General features: G+C 44.2%; 1 protein-coding gene across 1 annotated transcript in view; it reads right to left on the bottom strand.

Annotated features, from left to right (window-relative positions):
• The window catches only part of HDAC1 (histone deacetylase 1), a 32,229-nt gene that overhangs the window by 1,618 nt on the left and 10,190 nt on the right, over positions 1-20,421 (bottom strand). Inside the window, exons 3-12 of the mRNA XM_006734164.3 lie at positions 11,962-12,079; positions 6,088-6,162; positions 4,567-4,705; positions 3,966-4,107; positions 2,844-2,936; positions 1,556-1,664; positions 1,333-1,473; positions 721-829; positions 496-626; positions 64-216 (exon numbers count right to left, since the gene is read on the bottom strand). Coding sequence (XP_006734227.1) covers positions 64-216; positions 496-626; positions 721-829; positions 1,333-1,473; positions 1,556-1,664; positions 2,844-2,936; positions 3,966-4,107; positions 4,567-4,705; positions 6,088-6,162; positions 11,962-12,079 — 1,210 coding nt within the window. The remainder of the gene's footprint in view (positions 1-63; positions 217-495; positions 627-720; positions 830-1,332; positions 1,474-1,555; positions 1,665-2,843; positions 2,937-3,965; positions 4,108-4,566; positions 4,706-6,087; positions 6,163-11,961; positions 12,080-20,421) is intronic.

Here is a 20,421-nt window from a genome sequence, read left to right as displayed (position 1 = left end):
ACAGATTCATCCTCCTCTCTGGTCTGGGGCTCAACACCCAAGTCGGGTGTGACCCAAACCCACCTTTCTTCTCTTCTGGGTCTTTCTCTTTTTCATCCTCAGTTTTGACTCTCTTGGCTTTTTTGAAGTTGGAAGAATTCTTGCGCCCACCTTCTCCCTCCTCATCAGAGTCCGAGAACTCTTCCTCACAGGCAATTCGTTTGTCAGAAGAACAGACTGGGAGGCAATGGGAAATGTGGGTGAGACAGCAGGAGATTAGCTTTACCTCAGGGTCTGTGCCCAGTGCTTCCCTGTGTGTCCTCCAAGAGACACCAAGGGAAGGGGTGACCAAGAAGAGGGGAAGGAAAATCAGACTCCCTAAATTGTCCAAAGTACTAGAACTTGGGTTTCTCAACAGATGGGTAGCTTGGGAGGAATGTGGAACCAAGAACAGTGGTGGGAAGTCAGAGCTGCCTACTGATTGAGCAGGTACCAGCCCCTGGGTCTGGGTCTTACTCGAGATGCGCTTGTCAGGGTCTTCTTCATCCTCGTCGCCACTCTCCTCTGGAATGGCATCCTCAGGAATCACCTGCATTTGGACCCCAGGTGCGTGGGGCAGCATTCTCAGGTTCTCAAACAGTCGCTGTCTATGGCCAATGGTAGAGAGGGTGGCTGGGCTCTGGTTAGGGACAAACCAGAGCCTGGAATTTTCAGTCAGGGGGTGTCTGGGGACATACTCACTTGATCTTCTCCAGGTATTCATTGGTATTCTGGTTGGTCATATTGGAAGGACTGATGTGAAGTTTGAAATCTGGTCCAAAGTATTCAAAGTAGTCGTTGTATGGAAGCTCTAATTGGGGCAGGAGAGAAGAGTCAAGAGACCTGGCTACCATGGGACACTGAGAAAAGCATTTGTACGTTTATCTGGAACTGTCAACCCAACGATCTAACAGAGTACTTGGGTACTTACAGGGTTTCAGTCTTTTTAAAGCCATTCTCCAGTGTCCACACACACACAATGAGAAGGCACAGCCCCAGGTTTAGAAAAATTTAGGCGGTGCTCATTGGGAACACTTCCTCACTGACTACCCCAGTTCCCCTACGGAGTAGAAATTCCAAAGCTATAAATAACCACAGATAATTCTGTCTAGACCAGAAGTGGGAAGGAGAGAGGACAGGGTCAAAAAGGGACTCAGGAGAAACGGATGGTCTGACAATCACAAGAGGATAGGCGGGAGAATCAACAACTAGTATCAGAAGTCTTCTAGGGGACTTCTATGGGAAAGGGCTCGTGAGCTTGAGGACACATGCGCTCCAGCTCTGCCCGGCCCAACCTGGCCCTGGAGCTATTACCATTCGGGATCTCTGTGTCCAGGGCCACGGCTGTTTCATACGTCCAGCAGCGGGCCACGTTGCGGATGGTGTAGCCCCCCCCTCCCAGCATCAGCATGGGCAGGTTGAAGCTCTTCACAAACTCCACACACTTGGCGTGCCCTTTGGTGGGAGAAAGGGGTGCTGGGTTACAGGAGCACCTGGCAGGACCCTGCCCACCTGTCCCTATGCTACACGGTCTCACCTTTGATGGTCAGATTGAAGCAGCCTAACCGATCCCCGGACAGGGAGTCGGAGCCACACTGTAAGACAACTGCACTGGGCTGGAACATCTCCATCACTTTAGATATGACCTAGAAGGACACGTCCTGGTCACCACTGGCTTTAAGAAAAGTTATGTGGCGTTTGGGGCTGCAAAGGGTGGGTGCAGTCCTGCTCCCTATCACTTACTCCCACCTTCCCACCCTCCCTCGTGCTGGCTGGTAAAGAGGAAACATCAGTCTGGGCTTCTTGTTTCCCTACTTGGGATTTCACTTTTCCAATTTGAAAGGCTCTCCAAGATCCTTCTAGCTCTAATAATGCTGAACCTAGAAAAGCCTCCTCATCTTTCCCTTCTTTTCTTTCACTGCCCAAACTCCAGTACCATTTCTTCTGACCCTTAGCTGCATTTGCCCTACACCTTCGGTCCTGCAGACTTTGAGCCTCATATTCTGAGGGAGCACTCACTTTTGTCTTTCCCTTTCTGACAAGATTTTGATGTTACCCAGGACAAAGACCAGACTTTGGGCTTCGCTGTCATCCTTACTACAAGGCATACAAAGGCACTTGACTACCTGAACTTACTAGGTTAGTACTCCAGTTAACTGTTCCTTGTGGCTTGCAGGCAAAGATTTAACTCCTCAGCTTGGCATTCAAGGCTCCCTTTGAAATACTGACCCCAACATACATTTCCTACCACATCCTTCAACAGTCCTCCCACCCATCATACTGGCCTACATACAGTTACGTATTGGCACCTCTGTGCTTCTGCTGGTGCTGTTCCCCCTGCTGAATGCCACCCCCGCCCTCCAGCCTCCACCTCCTTCTTGGGCATGGGCAACTTTTTCAGAGTCCAGCTCCAATATCACCACCTCTATGAAATCATCTCTGACTACCCTCTCCCCAGCCCAGGCAGTGGTTTGTCTCTCACTCTTCTGTTCACCCTGCAAAAACAGTAATGACCACATGCGATCCTGTGTATGTGCCTGCCTCCCACAATGTAGACTGTGAGGTCTTCAGGGGCATGATTCATGTCTTAAGATATTCTTGTATCCAACAGAGGGTCTGACCCACAGAAGGCATCAATAAATATTTGGATGAATTTCCTTCCTCTAGCTGACCACACAGCATACAACCCAGGGTTAAAACATATCTCATTTCCCAACCAGCTTCTCAGGGGTGGGAGAGGTCCCTGAGGTATGCTGGGAGTACTTAGCTTACCCCTCCCTTAGACTAAGCCTGATTGCAGCCCAGGTGGTGGATAAGCCACTTACCGGCTTGAAAATGGCCTCATAGGACTCGTCATCGATCCCATCTCGGAGCGGGTAGTTAACAGCGTAATACTTGCCTTTGCCAGCCCCAATATCCTAATCAAGAGGGACGGTAAAGTAAAACTGAAAGATGAAGCTAGGAAGAAGTTCAAGGATGGGGGCTGGAAGGCTAAGGACAGAGGCAGTGGTTCTAAGAGAGACAAGTGGGGCGCAGGAGTGGAGGCAGGGACAGAACAGGGGCATCTTGGTATTAATACCAGCCCCCTCACGGGCAAGTCTAGCTCATATCTCTGGACACACCACTGAGCCTGCGCCCAGGCTGAGAATGGTTTATGGAGCCAGGGATGGAATATCCTACCCCACAGCACAAGACCTCTACCTTTGGACTGGGTTGGAGCTGCTGGTGGCTGGGTCACAGAAATAACACCCACCCTGGGACAACTTTTCCTCCCCAGACAAGGTAGAAGAGTTCTTTAAAATTGGAAATGCCCACTTATTCTAATGCCACAGCAAACAAATGAATTCGTGCCACTTCTTCACCAGAGGGTTACCGCATGGCAAAGGGCTGGTTTCATATTCATGCTAATAGAAGCAGATACAACAGTTCGATGAGTTAGCTTCCAAGGACTCTTATCCTGAGGTCTACTGATGGGCTTCAGTAAAGGGAGGTGTCTTTAATTAACTATTCAGTATCAGATACAAAAGATTTCCTATACTTTCCTGGGGACAGAGTCCGTAGCTTTCAGTCGGATGATCAAAGGGGAAGGTTAAGAACTCTTGAGATGGTCCATAAGGGTCCCAATTCCTAGCCCATGGGAGAGAACCTGATGTTTCTAGCCTAAAATTCAAGTCGTATGGGACATCTGAGTAGTGTCATGTAACTTAGCTATGGCCAGGAGGGACCTGTCTTGAGTCATGCGACTCCTATCCCTCCCACCTCTTTGGGCCCCATCACTCCCTTCCTCCAGAATAAGGGAGGGAAGGAGACCAGGGCAGGTACCCTAGGCTGGGGTACGGCGTTCTGAATAGCAGAAGCGGCGGGACGGGGGTTCTGGTGGCACCAGACAAGAGAGTTAGAGCTGGCAGCTGAGGGTGAGTTGGTAGGCCCCTGAAGGGAGTTCTCACCCGTAGGTCCCCAGTTCCTGGGAAGTATTCTCCGTATTTATGAAAGGACACAGTCATGACCCGGTCTGTGGTATAGAAGGCCTCTTCCACGCCATCACCGTGGTGAATATCAATGTCAATATACAGCACCCTCTGGTGATACCTAGGATCAGAAGGGGGTCAGGGGTCTGGGGGCTCTCTGGGAATGGGACGCGCCAAGGGCGCCAGGTCCCAGCTTACCGGGCTGGCTGCCTCCCTCAGGTATCTCTAAGCACCAGAGACGTGGAAACTGGCTGAAGGAAGGTGGAAGAGCGGCAGGGTGTCTCCAGAGGCCTGACCAAGCCGACCAAGTCCGATCTTCCTACTCTACAGCCAGGGTCAACTCCAGCCACACAGGGACACTCTGGAGGCAGGATCTGAGCAGTGCCTGCCCCTGATCTTGCCGTGGGCTCAGATCAAACCAGGACTCCGTCAAGGAGAGGATGGCCAGAGACACTCACTGAACACATCCTAGCCAGCACATCGCTAGGAAAAGCAAACTAGGGAGGCAAGCCCAGGGGGAGAGGGAAGTGGGAACCTGGCCTAAGGTGCTCCTCCAAAAGACAAGGCCAGGCAGGCATACTTTAGCAGTTCCAGGATGGCCAAGACGATATCATTGACGTAACAGAAGCCAGATGCCTCAGACTTCTTTGCATGGTGCAGGCCCCCAGCCCAATTCACAGCGATGTCCGTCTGCTGCTTATTCAGTTTCACAGCACTCGCTGCGTGTGGGAGAGTGAACATAAGATGGTTAGCAAGCCGTTCTCCCTTTTCCCCAAGAAGCCCAGGAAACCCGGTGAGAGGTGGGACCTATCTGACAACGGGACTGTATGATCCACAGGCCAGTCCTCTCCCTCCCTCCCTCCCCACTCCAACAGGGAGTAAATAGGACACTGGCTACTCTAAACAACTTTTTTCCAAACTGAGGCTGGCAACCCATCAGTAAGCCTTAAAACTGGTTTAGTGGGTCACGATTAGTGTGTGTGTGTGTGTGTGTGTGTGTGTGTGTATTAAACAAAACAAACTAGGATAAAATAACAGTAAAGATAACTGCTCTTCTGTGAAACTGGCTTCAGAGTGAGGATGTGTGTGCACAACCTCGATTGCAAGTGTAAATGTATTTCTTACTGGGGTTCATGGTCAAAAAATGGTGAAGATACTAGAGGTATTAGGAGCTCAAAGTACAAACAGGCCCCAGAAGTGAGAGAAATACACACTTGTGTATTCAGGTGCATTCGCAGCAGTGTAACTTTTAACAGCAATAAAAACATGGAACAAGCCAAGTGATCCAACAAGAGGGGACTGATTATATCGACCGAAGTTGGTCCATAAAATGGAATAATCATGTAGCCACTAGAAATCATGCTATAGACTACTAGAGCTAAACAAATTTTAAAGATTTACTAAGTAAAAGATGCAGACACAAAACTATACACATGTGACACGTTTTTGTAAAATACAGATGTATATGTTATATCCAGATATATACACACAGAAAAAAAATGGATGTACAAACAACAAAATGGTAATAACAATTATTTGTGACAGTGTGATTGTGGGCAATTTTTTCCTGTGCACATCTTTGTTTTCTGAGATTATATTGGGAGCTGGGGGAAAGGGGAGAGGACAGAAAACAATGATCATAGGAAAATATATGTTTGTTAAGAAAGGGCTTAGAGTAATCGTAGAGGTAACCTAGAAGTTAATAATGGAAGGGGGAGATATGTGGGGAGTATTTCTGACCTCTAAAGGTAATTACTATGGTCTTTTGTAAGACACAGATGATGACACTTCCCATTTTTATAGCACTTTGCAGTTTGCAAATTGCTTCTATGTACAGCATCTCCACAACCCAAGGTCTGCAGGGAATTCCAGTATATAAGATCTCTTGTAGGAGAGGACAGTCAAGGACACCCGTCAGTACCATGTCAGAGACTGAACCTGGGCTAGGACTGAACAAGAGGATATTTTAAAGACCTAAGGTAAAAATCCACAGGACCATTTTATGGGGTCACAGATCAGTCCTACTGGGATAGCGGCCTAAAAGGCAGACCTCACCAATACAACCCAGCACAGCCCGTGAGGAGGGAAGTATATTCCTTACCCACAGAGCCACCAGTAGATAACTGACAGAATTCAAACAGGCCATCAAATACTGGACAGTCCTCACCGACGTTGACTTAAAAGACACAAGAGAAAGGTTAGTTTCCACAATTCTTTAGTTTTTGTTTACATTATCTATGAGCCTATGGGGGCGGGGGGAATATAGAATCTTCAGAAGACTTGGGTTCTAGTCCAGGCTCTACTACTTCCTGGTTTTGTGATTGGGTCAAATCATTTAACTTCTCACAGCTTTGGCTCATTACCTTTAACTAGCAATCATGACATCCGCCTCACCTAAACATGGAGAAGATTAATAGAAATCTTATATGGGGAAGAATATAGCAAGTAAGTACATTTAGAAAATGTTGGCTCTTTCCCTGAGGGAGAAAAACTGAGCTGCTTACTCCTGGGTTTGTTCTGGATCTCACTCCAGCTGCCCAACAAGGCAGGGAAGAACTGAGACCTGCATAACTATCATCCACTGAACGCTTAACAATGTGCCAGACACTGTGCTGAAGGTTTTAAATTCCTTATGTCCTTTATCCTCATATAACCTTCTAACCTTCTGAGACAGGATTTGGTCTTATTTTATAATCAGGGAAACCTGCTCAGAGAGGTGAACTTCTAGTAAATAGCAGAGGCAGTATTTAAGCATTGGTCTGCCTGCCCTAAAAGCCCATGAAAATATACTCTGGCCTTCTTCCCAATAATTTCTTTCTTTCTTTTTTTTTTTAATTTTTATTTTTTTTGCGAGAGAGAGAATGAGAGAGAGCACGAGAGGGAGGAGGGTCAGAGGGAGAAGCAGACTCCCTGCTGAGCAGGGAGCCCGATGTGGGACTCGATCCCGGGACTCCAGGATCATGACCTGAGCTGAAGGCAGTCGCTTAACCAACTGAGCCACCCAGGCGCCCCTTCCCAGTAATTTCTTATACAATCTCAGTGGGTTCTCATCACAACCCCATGAGTTGGACAAGACACATCAACGCCACCGACCACAGACACAAACAGATCCGGAGAATTAGTAAGCAGGCAGTGGCAGAGCCAGAATCAGAGTCCAGGTGTCTCGACTCCCACAGTCCAGTGCTCTTTCTACTACACCTACAAGTGACAACTGGAGTCAAGTTATTTCAGTCCTAAAGGGGCAAAAGTACAAACTACCACGTAATGAGGAAACACATGCAAACAGTGATGCAAATTAACTGAGACGCCGGAATGGAAGCACACCTGAGGGCTGTGGAGTCACAGAGCTAGAGAGGAACCTTAGGGCTCCAAGTCTCCTCTCCCAGAAAAGGCAACTACTAGGGGCGCCCGGATGGCTCAGTCGGTTGAGTGTCCTACTCCTGGTTCTGAGATCGGGCTCCGTGCGCAGCACAGAGGCTGCTTGAGATCCTCTCCCTCTCCCTCCCTCCTTCCCCTTCCCTCAGACTCCCGGGCTCTTTCTCTCTCTCAAATACATAAAATCTTAAAAAAAAAAAAAAAAGGGAAACTACTGAGACATGAATGATACACAGGAAATTAGAGGCAGGGTAGGCTCTTCCCTGCCCCAGCCTTCCTACTGCACCTGTTGCTATCAGCTGGGGTTCCTCAAGTAGAGCAGGGAGGAGCCCGAGGAGGAGGCTAGCAGAGCCCAGCTCAGACTGTGGTAACCTTCTGAGAGACAGCTGAAGCTCAAAGTCTGCAATAACCACAAGTGTTACCAACTCTGGCACTGCCCTAAACTTGAGGGTGCCCTGCCAGGACAAGTGCTCTGAGGAAGTGTGGCCCATGGGGGTGAGCAGTAGTACATGGCTCTCACCCCCACTGCCCAGGTAAACACTGGGAGGTTGTGTCAATAAGAACTTTGGTCCCTGGGGCCAGGCTCTTTATCCACTGGCAACCAATTGCCCCCTCCTGCTGCTTCCTCCTTCATTGGGTTTGGCCTGCCTAGATTTCCAGAGTTTTGCTTATATTCCCATTTGGGATGTGGAGCCACCATGGGACGAAATGGTTGTTTTATTTATTTTTATTGTTATTATTTTTAAGTAAGCTCTACACCCAACGTGAGGCTGGAACTCATGACCCCAAGACAGAGTCTCATGCTCTACTGACTGAGCCAGCTGGGTGCACCAAGAGATGGTTGTTTTAGACAGGAGAAAAAAGTATTTTCCTTTAGGCCCCAAACCAATATGTGGTTCAAATGGCTAGCCCATTATTCTCAGTTCAACGAGCTGTGTGACTGGGAGATGGAAAGGGGGGAAATGGGAGTGCAGACCCTCACTTGGGCTAATGTCTGAAACAAGGGAGGATTTTTCGATGGGTTTCCCTCTTCCCACTACAAATACCTTTCTTATTCTTAGGCTGGTGTTAGACTGAAGGGCGCAATACTAGGTGAGAGATGGGAGAGCGGAGGGAGATGGAGAAGGCAGTAAAAAACACACTGCAGAAAGAGATGCATGGGATAAACAGGGACTCAGGAGAGGCCTTCCACCACTGTGGTGCTGTAATGGGGTGGAGTGGAGGGTAGGAGAGAAAGGGTGTGTGATCAAGGGGAGGCACCCAGGGGGAGTTCAACTATATTGGTAATGTTTTTTTCCTTAGAAAGAAAGGCTGGTAGTGGGTACTTGGATGTTCATTCTATTACTTTTTATACTTTTGTGTCTGTGTCTGAAATATGTTACATGCAATGTATTTAAAAGTACTCCAGAATTAGGAAATGAGTTCCATTCTACATTCTACCACTACTTTGCCAGGTGACCCTGGGAAAGTCATTTCACCTCAGTTTATATATCTATAAAATGGACAACAATATCTCTAAATTTTGCCACCATAGTTCTCCTTTATCATTTTTCCACCATGTTTCACATTCTGATAAACTATCTGGCAAAAAAAAATTTTTTTTAATTGCATTTATTGATGTTCGAACCCATTTCATTTATTCATTATTATTTTTAAGAAGGCCTGAGCCCAGGGCGCCTGGGTGGCTCAGTTGGTTAAGCGACTGCCTTCGGCTCAGGTCATGATCCTGGAGTCCCTGGATCGAGTCCCGCATCGGGCTCCCTGCTCGGGGGGGGTCTGCTTCTCCCTCTCCCACTCCCCGTTTGTGTTCCCTCTCTCGCTGTGTCTTTCTCTGTCAAATAAATAAATAAAATCTTAAAAAAAAAAAAAAAAAAAAGAAGGCCTGAGCCCAGCAGGCCACGAACTCCCTGGCAGGCAAAGGCTGGCTGACAGAGGACCGACTGTAAATGGGCAGATCACGCCAGACTGTCAGGGAGCCTACCGTACATCACGGTCCCATTTTAACTAATTAAAGTATTAGGTCAGAACTTCTGATCAAGGTTCTCAAAGTCTCAAAATGACCACAAAACATTTATTACATTCTAGCCAAGAGCAAGGAAGCCTAACTTACTTAGTCGTATTACACGTATAACTTCCTAGGTTAGGTGTTGGTAAATATAAAAAAAGAGCTCAGCTCTCACATCCCTGTTATTGTCTCTGTGATATCCCTGGTTATACAGCACTTCACAAAGTGACATCTTTCTATAACCCCATGAATCAAGTCAGGAAGGTGCCTGAAAGTCCTCAGAGAGCCTCACCCTTCCTAATGCATCTTCAATGAGAGAAAATCCCAGACCTAATTTTTTAATGCACAACCTTAGAATGCTAGTTTCAGGAAGACTGGAGCAAACTGGGAGCCAGACCCAAAGCTGGGCATTCCTCAGAGCCTAATATTTTATGTCTGCCTTGATAGATTTGAAAATGAAAGTCGGGACGCCTGCGTGGCTCAGTCGGTTAAGCGTCTGCCTTCGGCTCAGGTCATAATACTGCCTTCGGCTCAGGATCAAGTCCCACATCAGGCTCCTTGCTCAGCAGGGAGCTTGCTTCTCCCTCTGCCTGCCACTCCCCCTGCTTATGCGCTCTCTCTCTCATTCTCTGACAAATAAATAAAATCTTAAAAAAGAAAAAAAATGAAAATACTGTATCATCATAGCAAAAGTTACTATTCATTGACAGTCAGTGCTATCTCACTTATCCCCCCAACTTCCACTATGAAATAGGCACTATTATCTTCCTTTTTTTTTTTTTAAAGATTTTATTTATTTATTTGAGAGAGAGAGACAGCATGCACGAGGAAGGGGGCAGAAGGAGAGGAAGAAAGACAAGAAGACTCCCCACTGAGCAGGGAGCCCAATGTGAAGCTCGATCCCAGAACCCCGGGATCAGGACCTGAGCCGAAAGCAGACGCTTAACTGACTGAGCCATGCAGGTGCCCCTGTTTTCCTTTTAAAGAAGAAAAAACAGGGGTGCCTGAGTGGTGCAGTCAGGTAAGCACCCGACTCTTGGTTTCGGCTCAGGTCATGATCTCAGGGTCGTGAGATCAAGCCCTGCATCCGACTCTGGGCTCCGGGCTCCATATTCAGTAGCAGAGTCTGCTTGAAATTCTCTCTCCCTCTTCCTCTTCCCCTCCCCCCTGCATAAGCACTCTCTCTCTAAAATAATCTTTTTTTTTTTTAAAGATTTTATTTATTTATTTGAGAGAGAGAGAGCGAGAGCAGGAACACAAGCAGGGGGAGTGGGAGAGGGAGAAGCAGGCTCCCCGCTGAGCAGGGAGCCCGATGCAGGGCTCGATCCCAGGACTCTGGGATCATGACCTGAGCCAAAGGCAGACACTTAACAACTGAGCCACCCAGGTTCCCCACAAATAAATAAATCTTTAAAACTAAAGAAAGAAAGAAAGAAGAGAAAACGAGGCTCAGAGAGGCTAGGGACTTGCTTAAGAACACACAGCAGCTAAGTGGCAGAGCGAAGGGATTCAAACCAAGACATCAAAGCTCATTTTCTTGCTTCAACACCAAGCTGCTTCCCTAATGAGAATCCTCTCTGCTGACAGTGGAGGCTGATCACTGGCCTAAATAGGTTATGAGAAGCCCTAAAGCCATCTAGAGCAAAGGAAGGAATTTGTCTCATCTTGGAAGCAAATAAGATCTTGCCAATTCAAAGAGTAAATACTGCACTTCAAGGGGGCAGCAGCTCCTGGAGTTGTAAGTGGTAAAGAAGTCTGACGCTTTAAAAAAGGTCTCTGTGGTTCTGTAATCATTACAACCACACAATTATTGTAACAAATAAACTTTCTGCCTTGGGAATCAGACTACCTTGTGGCCCGTAGCAACAAGTGCCACAGATTTGCTGATATTTCAAATAAGCTGTTATGAGCTAATCAAAACTTCTTCTGGACAATGTTGTTTCATTGTTTTATTATATGAGATATTAGGTGCTGAGAGATAACTTCTAAAAAAACACACGGGAGAAGTCAGATACGATAGTTTTTCTCCCACAGCTGAAACAATCCCCATGATTCCTACAAACCGAGTGTAGCTTCTGAGATGCCACCTGCTCTGGGGTTCAGGTCTCAGGAAGCAGAGGCAGAATCACCTCAACTCAAAGATCACATCATCTAGAGTCTGTTCTAAGTGGCCACTCGATTCTCAATTAATACTCACAAAGTGAGAGCAGTTATACTTGTAAGGGATGACACCCAGTCCATTTTACAAAAGAAAAATTTAAGGGCAAGTGACCTGCCCATCAGTCAGGAGTCAGGGCTGGGGCTTGTACCTCGTGTCCCTCTCCCAGGTCAGTGCTTTTTCCATTACAACATTCACAGTTTCCTTGGCATAGTGTTGTGAACTGAACTAGACAAAGATCAAACTCTATTCCTTATAATCAAGATGCAAGGAAAACTAGACTTGAGAAAAAAGCAGCACTTCGGCATCCTTGAGAGGCAGGGGAAAGCAGGTGTCTGCTGAATGGGAGATCCTAGGGAAGGCAGGGCAGACCTCTGCAATTCAAAGGCAGATCCAACTGGGGCCTCGAGAGTAAGGAGGGAACAGAATGGACTTACATCTTTGCATCTGCTTGCTGTACTCGGACATGTTATCTGGGCGGATGGAGCGCAAGAATTTAATGTAGTCGTCACTGTGGTACTTGGTCATCTCCTCAGCATTGGCTTTGTGAGGGCGCTAGAGGGCAGAGGGGAGAAAGGACGCATTATTCCCGACCATTGCCAGTCTTCAGTCAGTCTGCTCTGAACACCTGTATCTGCCCAGCATTGAGCTAGGTGCTATAAAGGTTTAAAAAAAAAAAAAGCAATTACTGATTATATTAAGGTCTCCGGAAACTTACGATCTAATCAGGCACATAAGATTATCAAAGGAGAGGCAGCATCAGAAGGCCCTGACTGCAGCTCTGGCTCTGTTGCTTAGGCCAGTCTATCTAGTGAACCTCAATTTTCTCATTTACTAAATAGGGGCAGCTTCTACCTCACAGGGATCGTGAGAATTGGATGAGATGTTAAATCTCTTTGTAAATTGTGAAGTGCTTTACAAACTCTTATTTCTTTTTAATATTAAGTATAACAATATATAGTTATGGGCCAAATGGCTCCAAGAGTTCGAGAAAAAAGGGTGACTAACAATAACTGAAATAGGAAATCTTTCATAAATCATCATCACACCAACAATTGTGATCATACCCTCCCACTGAAGCTTCCTTGACATGGTAATTTCTGGATTATCCACATTCTGATTCATCTTTCCCTTTTTTTATTTTTTAAAGATTTTATTTATTTATTTGAGAGAGAGAGAATGAGATAGAGCATGAGAGGGGGGAGGGTCAGAGGGAGAAGCAGACTCCCTGCCGAGCAGGGAGCCCGATGCGGGACTCGATCCCGGGACTCCAGGATCATGACCTGAGCCAAAGGCAGTCGCCTAACCAGCTGAGCCACCCAGGCGCCCCATCTTTCCCTCTTTTTATTTATTTATTTATTTATTTATCTAAAGATTTTATTTATTTATTTGAGAGAGAGAATGAGATAGAGAGAGCACATGAGAGGGGGGAGGGTCAGAGGGAGAAGCAGACCCCCTGCTGAGCAAGGAGCCCGATATGGGACTCCAGGATCATGACCTGAGCCAAAGGCAGTCGCTTAACCAACTGAGCCACCCAGGCGCCCTCTTTCCCTCTTTTTAAAAATTCTCTTCTTGGGACGCCTGGGTGGCTTAGTCGGTTAAGCGTCTGCCTTCAGTTCAGGTCATGGTCTTAGGGTCCTGGGATCGCATCCGGTGTCAGGCTCTGCACTCAACCGGGAGTCTGTTTCTCCGTCTCCCTCTGCCCCTCCCCCTTCTCATGCTCACTCTTTCTTTCTCTGTCTCAAATAAATAAATAAATAAATAAATAATAAAATCTTAAAAAAAAAAACCAAAACTCTTCCTCTCATCCCTTAAAGGTAGGTCTTCATCTAAGATGACCCTCTGCTTTTCTAACTACCAATACCTTTCTAGTTTATAAAGTATTTTCAATACACACCTAACATTGTTTACCCTGAGCCAGGCACTGTATGCTATTTTGTGATCCTTAAAACAACCTCTTGAATTCTGTACTGTTAGTACCCTCACTTTGCCCACAGGGAGGTTAAGTAATTTGCCCAAGGTCACACGGCTGGTAAATTGGACTAGGAACCCAGAGGTCTGGCTGCAGGCACTAGCTGACTCTTGTTTCATCCTCACTTAATATAAGGAGGGATGTAAGACTAAAAGATGGAGACTGTTTTATATAAAACACCCAGAGTGAAAGAAGCAAGACTTGGCTCCAAATACTAAGTTGTTTTTACTATATTAAGCCCTTTACCCTCATGGCAATGTTGCGGATGGAGCTTTGACTATCTCTTCTACATAGATAGATACCTGCCCACACTCACTCCATCTTGATTTCTGCTCTGAGCTCCAGATCCACAATTCCAACAGCTTCTCAGCCAGCTCCACCTGTGAATCCTAGAAACACTTCAAATTCAACTGAATCTAACAACTTATAGAGAGCTCAGAGGCATTCAAACTTCGCTTCACTTCCAGACTTCTCTTTTACTATTTTAGTTAATGACTCCAACATCCACTCAGGCTGAGAAACTAAGTATAATCCTTAACTCCACCCTTTCTTGACTTCCATTTCAATCCACTGCCTATCCCCTTCATTATACCTCCTCCATAATCTTGACTGCATCCACCGCCTTATTTCTCCTATGCTCTTCTTTCCCAGGGTTCCCATCCTCACCACCATCCACCCAGTTGCTCAAGAAAGAAGCCACCCTTAATTCTGCACTCCTGATCTACTACATTCAAAAAAGACAAGCCCATCTCAAAAGCTGCCTCTTTTACGAAGTAAAAGCAAATCTTGCTCTAAGAACCTATTTTCATCCCAGGCCACAAAGTTCCAAGAACTATGACCTCACAGTCAAAAATCACATAACATGCAGGGGCGCCTGGGTGGCTCAGTTGGTTAAGCGTCTGCCTTCATGATCTCAGGGTCCTGGGATGGAGCCCCGCATTGAGCTCCCCCCTCAGCGGGGAGTCTGCTTGTTCCTCTCCGGCTGCCCCTCCTCCCTGCTTGTGTTCTCTCCTTCTCTCAAATAAATAAATAAAATCCTTTAAAAAAAAATCACAGGGGCGCCTAGATGGCTCAGTCGTTAAGCGTCTGCCTTCGGCTCAGGTCATGATCCCAGGGTCCTGGGATCGAGCCCCGCATCAGGCTCCCTGCTCAGCAGGAAGCCTGCTTCTCCCTCTCCCACTCCCCCTGCTTGTGTTCCCTCTCTCGCTGTCTGTCAGATAAATAAATAAAATCTTTAAAAAAAAAAAAATCACAAAACATGCAAGGAAACAAATCACTAAGTGAGGGCTCATAGAAACAACGAACAGCAGAAAGATTTACAGAGACCTTGGATATATGTTTAAATGAAAAAAAAAAAAAAACTGCATTACATTTCTATATACCAGTAAACAATCTAAATATACAATTTTTAAAAGATACAGTTCATGAGAGCATTAAAAAGAAATACTTGGGGAAAAAAATCTAATAAATGATGTGCATGACCTTTATGGAGAAATTTATAAAACTTTAGACTGACAGCCAAAATCTCAACAACCCATCAACAGCTAAATGAATAAACTATGGTATATTCTACAGTAAAATATTACATAGCAATTAATATGAACAAACTACAAAAAACAGATATTGTATAATTCCACTTATATCAAGTTTGGCAAAATTGAACTATATTGTATTAGGGATGCATATTTAGGTAATTAAATTATGATGAAGAGTGAGGAGCAATTAATAGAAAAGTCAGGATTCTGGTTACCTCTGCAGCAAGAGAAGCAGCTGTGATCAGGAAGGGGCATAGGCAGGGTTCTACTTCTTGCACTAGCTGGTGTTTACATGCGTGTTTACTGTATATCAATTTGTTAAACTGCATGTGTTTTATACACTTTTCTGTACATGTATTATATTTTACAATAAAGAAGCTAAAAGAAGCCTTTATAGAAGACATTTAAAAAGAGTTAATTAGGGGTGCCTGGGTGTCTCCGTTGGTTGATCCCAGGGTCCTGGAGTCGAGCCCCACATCAGGCTCCCTGCTCAGTGGAGAGTCTGCTTCTCCCTCTGCCTCTGTCTCTCCCCCCACTCATGCTCACTCTCTCTCTCTCTCAAATGAATAAATGAAATCTTTAAAAAAATATAAAATAAAAAGACTTAATTACAAAAATAAATAAAAAGTAAAATAAAAAGTCCTAAATAAATGGAGATATGCCATGGGACGCCTGGGTGGCTCAGTTGGTTAAGCGGCTGCCTTCGACTCGGGTCATGATCCCAGGGTCCTGGGATCGAGTCCCGCATCGGTCTCCCTGCTAAGCAGGGAGCCTGCTTCTCCCTCTGCCTGCCACTCCTCCTGCTTGTGATCTTTCTCTCTCTCTGACAAATAAATAAATAAAATCTTTAAAAAAAAAAAAAATGGAGATATGCCATGTTCATAGACTCAAAGACTAAATATTCTCAAAATATCAATTCTCCCTAAGATGCTATAAAGATTCAATAAAATTACAACCAAAATCCCAGCAGATTTGTTTGTAGTACTTGATGAGTGAGTTCTAAAATTTATATAGAAGTACAAAGGGCAAATAGCAAGTCACTTTTTTTTTTTTTAAGAACTAAGTGGGAGGACTTGTGCTACTAGATATCAAGACCTACTGAAGAGCTATTATCATTAAGCCACTGGGTATTGGCATATGGGTCAATAAGCAGATCAAGTCAACAGAACACAGAGCCCAGAAACAGACCTATACACAGTGCCTGGCACAAAGCAGGTGCTTTAAGTATTTGTGGAATGAATGAACAAATACGGACATCTCATATATAAAAGAGCTGGCACTTAGGTCAGTGGGGAAACAACTGACTTCAGTAAATCAGCTGCAATATGGGGGAAAAATTTCAGTGGATTCCTACCTCAAACCATATTTAAAAATCAATTATAGATATAGTAAATACATATATGTGAAGGCAAACCTATAAAGCTTTTATTTTTTTAATTGTTTTTATTTTTTAAGTTAAGCTCTTTGCCCAACATGGGGCTTGAACTCACAACCCCAAGACCAAGAGCCACATGCTCTACTGACGGAGCCAGCCAGGTGCCCCCTATAAAGCTTTTAAAAGATGAACTTAGGAGAACACCTTAAGAGTTGGGAAGGACTTTCTTTCTTTCTTCTTTTTTTAAGTAATCTCCACATCCAAAATGGGGCTCAAACACAATCTGGAGATCAAGAGTTGCATGCTCTCTCGACTAAGCTAGCCAGGTGCCCCAAGGGAAGGATTTTTTAGGACACAAAAGCACTTATAAAGGAAACAATTAATAAACATGACTGTATTAAAATCAAGAATTTCCCTTCATTAGAGTGAAAAGACAAAACCAGAATAGAAGATATTCAGAGCAGGGCGCCTCAGTGGCGCAGCTGGTTAGCGTCTGACTCTTGGTTTTGGTTCAGGTAGTGATCTCAAGGTCATGGGATCCAGACCCATATCAGGCTCCATACTCAGCACAGATTCTGCTTAAAGATTCTCTCTCTTCTGCTCCTCCCTGCCATGTACTCTCTCTCTAAAATAATCATTTTTTTTTTAATAAATGATCTTAAAAAAAAAGATATTTAGAGCAATATACTGATACTGGACTATCTATACTAGAATAAAGAGCTACTACAAATTGGTAAGAAAAAGAAAGCCAAACAACCCAAAAAAGGAAAATGGGCAAAAGAAAAGACATTTCACAGTAGAGGTCATACAAATAGTTAATAAAAATATGACGAGATACTCATTTTCATTGGTCATTAGCGAAATGCAAATCAAGACCACAATCACATACTATTTATACTCATTTGGTTGGCAAAATTGAAAGTCTAATTCCAAGTATAGGAAAGGATATCAATCAAGGTATCTTTTTTTTTTTTTTAAAGATTTTATTTTAAGCAATCTCCACACTCAGTGTGGGGTTTGAACTCATAACCCCAAGATCAAGAGCCTCACAACTCCACCAACTGAGCCAGCCAGGTGCCCCTCAAAGTATCACTTACACATTGTCAGTGGGAGTATAAATTCATTTGACCACAATGAAAAGCAACATGGCATTTAATATTCATATACCCTACAGTCCAGCAGTTCTAGTACTAGAGAAACAGCCAAAAGAAACTTTTGCATATATATACTAGGGAACATGTACAAGAATATTCAAAGCACTGTTCCCAACATTAAAAAATGAGATACAAATTAAGATCATGGGAGAAGGGATAAATTGAAGTATAATGACAAAAAATTATTCAACAGAGGAAAATGGAAGAACGATAGCTATATGCAGCAAGGTAGACGGATTTTACTAACATAATATTGTGTGATAAAAGCAAGTCACAGGGGGCACCTGGCTGGCTCAGCTCAAAGAGGATACAACTTAAAAAAAAAATTAAAAATAAAGATTTTATTTATTTATTTATTTAAGAGAGTGGGGGATAAGCGGGGAAGCAAGGGGGAAGGGGCAAAGGGAGAGGGACAGGGGAAGCAGACTCCCCACTGAGCGCAGAGCCTGATGCAGGGCTAGATCCCAGGACCCTGAATTCATGACCCAAGCTGAAGTCAGACACTTAACTGACTGAGCCACCCAGGTGCCCCGGAAGAGCATGCAACTTTTGATCACAGAGTCATGAGTTCGAGCCCTACACTGAGTGTGGAGATTATCAAAAATAAATAAACAAACTTTAAAAGGGGAGGGGGTTTGCCTGCGTAGCTTTTTTAAAAAGTTCAAAAACTTGTAAATAATTACTATATATTGTTTAGGCATATACACACAGGATAAACATTTTTTAAAAAGCAAGAGAATAATAAACACAAAATTTGGAGAGTGGGGTGTAGGAATACGGATGTCCATAGCACCATTAAAATATTTAATAATGAATAAACAAACAGTAAAATACATACTTTAAAAAGAAGACCAAAAATGGAACTTCTTTTGATGCTTATGAGCCAAGGATAATGTTTATTCCAATTCTGTATAGCTAAGGTCCAATTAAAACAAAAACAGGCAATCAAATAGGAAGATGGGTAAAAGGCTTGAAAAGGGACTTTAGGGGCGCCTGGGTGGCTCAGTCGTTAAGCGTCTGCCTTTGACTCAGGTCATGATCCCAGGGTCCTGGGATCAAGCCCCGCATCGGGCTCCCCGCTCAGCCAGGAGCCTGCTTCTCCCTCTCCCACTCCCCCTGCTTGTGTTCCCTCTCTAGCTGTCTCTCTATGTCAAATAAATAAATAAAATCTTAAAAAAAAAGAAAGGAAAAAAAAGGGACTTTAATAAGGAAACCTGGGGACGCCTGGGTGGCTCAGTCAGTTAAGCATCTGCCTTCAGCTCGGGTCATGATCCCAGCGTCCCATGATCCCAGCGGATTGAGCCCCGCATCGGGCTCCCTGCTGAGCAGGGAGCCTGCTTCTCCCTCTCCCACTCTCCCTGCTTGTGTTCCCTCTCTCACTGTCTCTGTCAAATAAATAAATAAAATCTTTAAAAAAAAAAAAAAGGAAACCTGAATGGCCAATAAACATAAAAAAGATCCTCAATCTCCCTAGGATTCAAGGAAATACAAATCAAAACAACAGTAAAATATCAGTTCATGCCAAGCTAAACTGGCAAAAAATTAAATATGATAAAATCAAGTGTTGGCAAGGACTTAGAGCAACTGCAATTCTTCTATGTTGCTGGGAAGTGGAAACCATTTTGACATTAATAAGGGTAAATATGTGCATATGTCCTGTAGTATATTCTTTCAATGAAACAGAGTGAAAATAAATTCAGCTATGTGCATCAACATGTATGACTCTTCAGGAACATGTTGAGCAAAAAAGGCAAGTCACATGTAGGACTTCATTTACATAACATTCAAACATGTAAAACTAGAACATGTATTATTTAAGAATTCATACTGGTAAAATTATCTTTAAAAAGCAAGGAAATAATAAGCCCCAAACACAGGGCAGAGGTTAACTCTGGGGAAGAGAGCAGACAGGATCAGGAAAGGGCATATTGGGGCTTTAGCAGTCATGGCAATGTTTGTTTTCTTAAACTAGGTGGTATTAATTGTATTGTGATTCTTTATACCTTCATATTTTATAAAAATTCTTTCATATCTACTCAATATTTTATAAAAACATTTTTTAAAAAAAGCACAAAAGAACAGAAGGCAATGAATAAGAAGCCTGGGAATATACAAAATTAGCATCCGAGGCAAGGAAGAGAGCAGAATTGTTGATTATGTAAATAGGAAGGTTCCTGGATGAAAAATGAGGATATAGATTCTGGGAGAGATTAATTAGATGTGTGGAGGCAGAATTGGGGGAGGGACCAACTGTGTGAAAGACTTCAACTTGTCTCCTTCAGGTATAGAGATAGAATACAGCAACTTTTTTTTTTTTAAGATTTTATTTTTAAGTAATCTCTGCATCCAACATAGGGCTCAAACTTACAACCCCGAGATCAAGAGTCACATGCTCTACCAACTGAGCCAGCCAGATACCCCAGAATACAGCAACTTCTATAAGAAGTCTAAGGAGCTTCTTCCAGGACTGACTCTCAAAAGCCATCAATTTAAGGAGAGATAGTAAATGGCTATCTGTGCTTTGGGAAAGGAATACTAGGATCACAGCCCAGAGAAAGGAGAAGATAGAAGGGATGAATGCACAGAAACACTGTTGTGGGGAGAGGATCAAAGATTCATACTCAATGTTAAGAGGTAGGGCCAGAGAAGAAAATGGATCACATTAAACAGAACAAGTCTAGAGATTTAAGAAAGAGATCATACTGGAATTTTGCTTTAGAAGTTTACAATAATACCTACAGATGAAGGAATTTCCAATAAGGTATTATTATCTCTATGACAGCCACTGTTAGATGCTTCCCAAAGAGCCATTCTCTCCCTTCTTGTTAACAGATCTCAATTTGGTTGGGTATTAATGTACT

This window comes from Leptonychotes weddellii, chromosome 4 (assembly GCF_054177405.1).
Source record: "Leptonychotes weddellii isolate Sample4059 chromosome 4, ASM5417740v2, whole genome shotgun sequence".
Lineage (NCBI taxonomy): Eukaryota > Metazoa > Chordata > Mammalia > Carnivora > Phocidae > Leptonychotes > Leptonychotes weddellii.
Note: the sequence above shows the minus strand (reverse complement) of the source record. Positions and strands in the feature narration are given on the sequence as shown.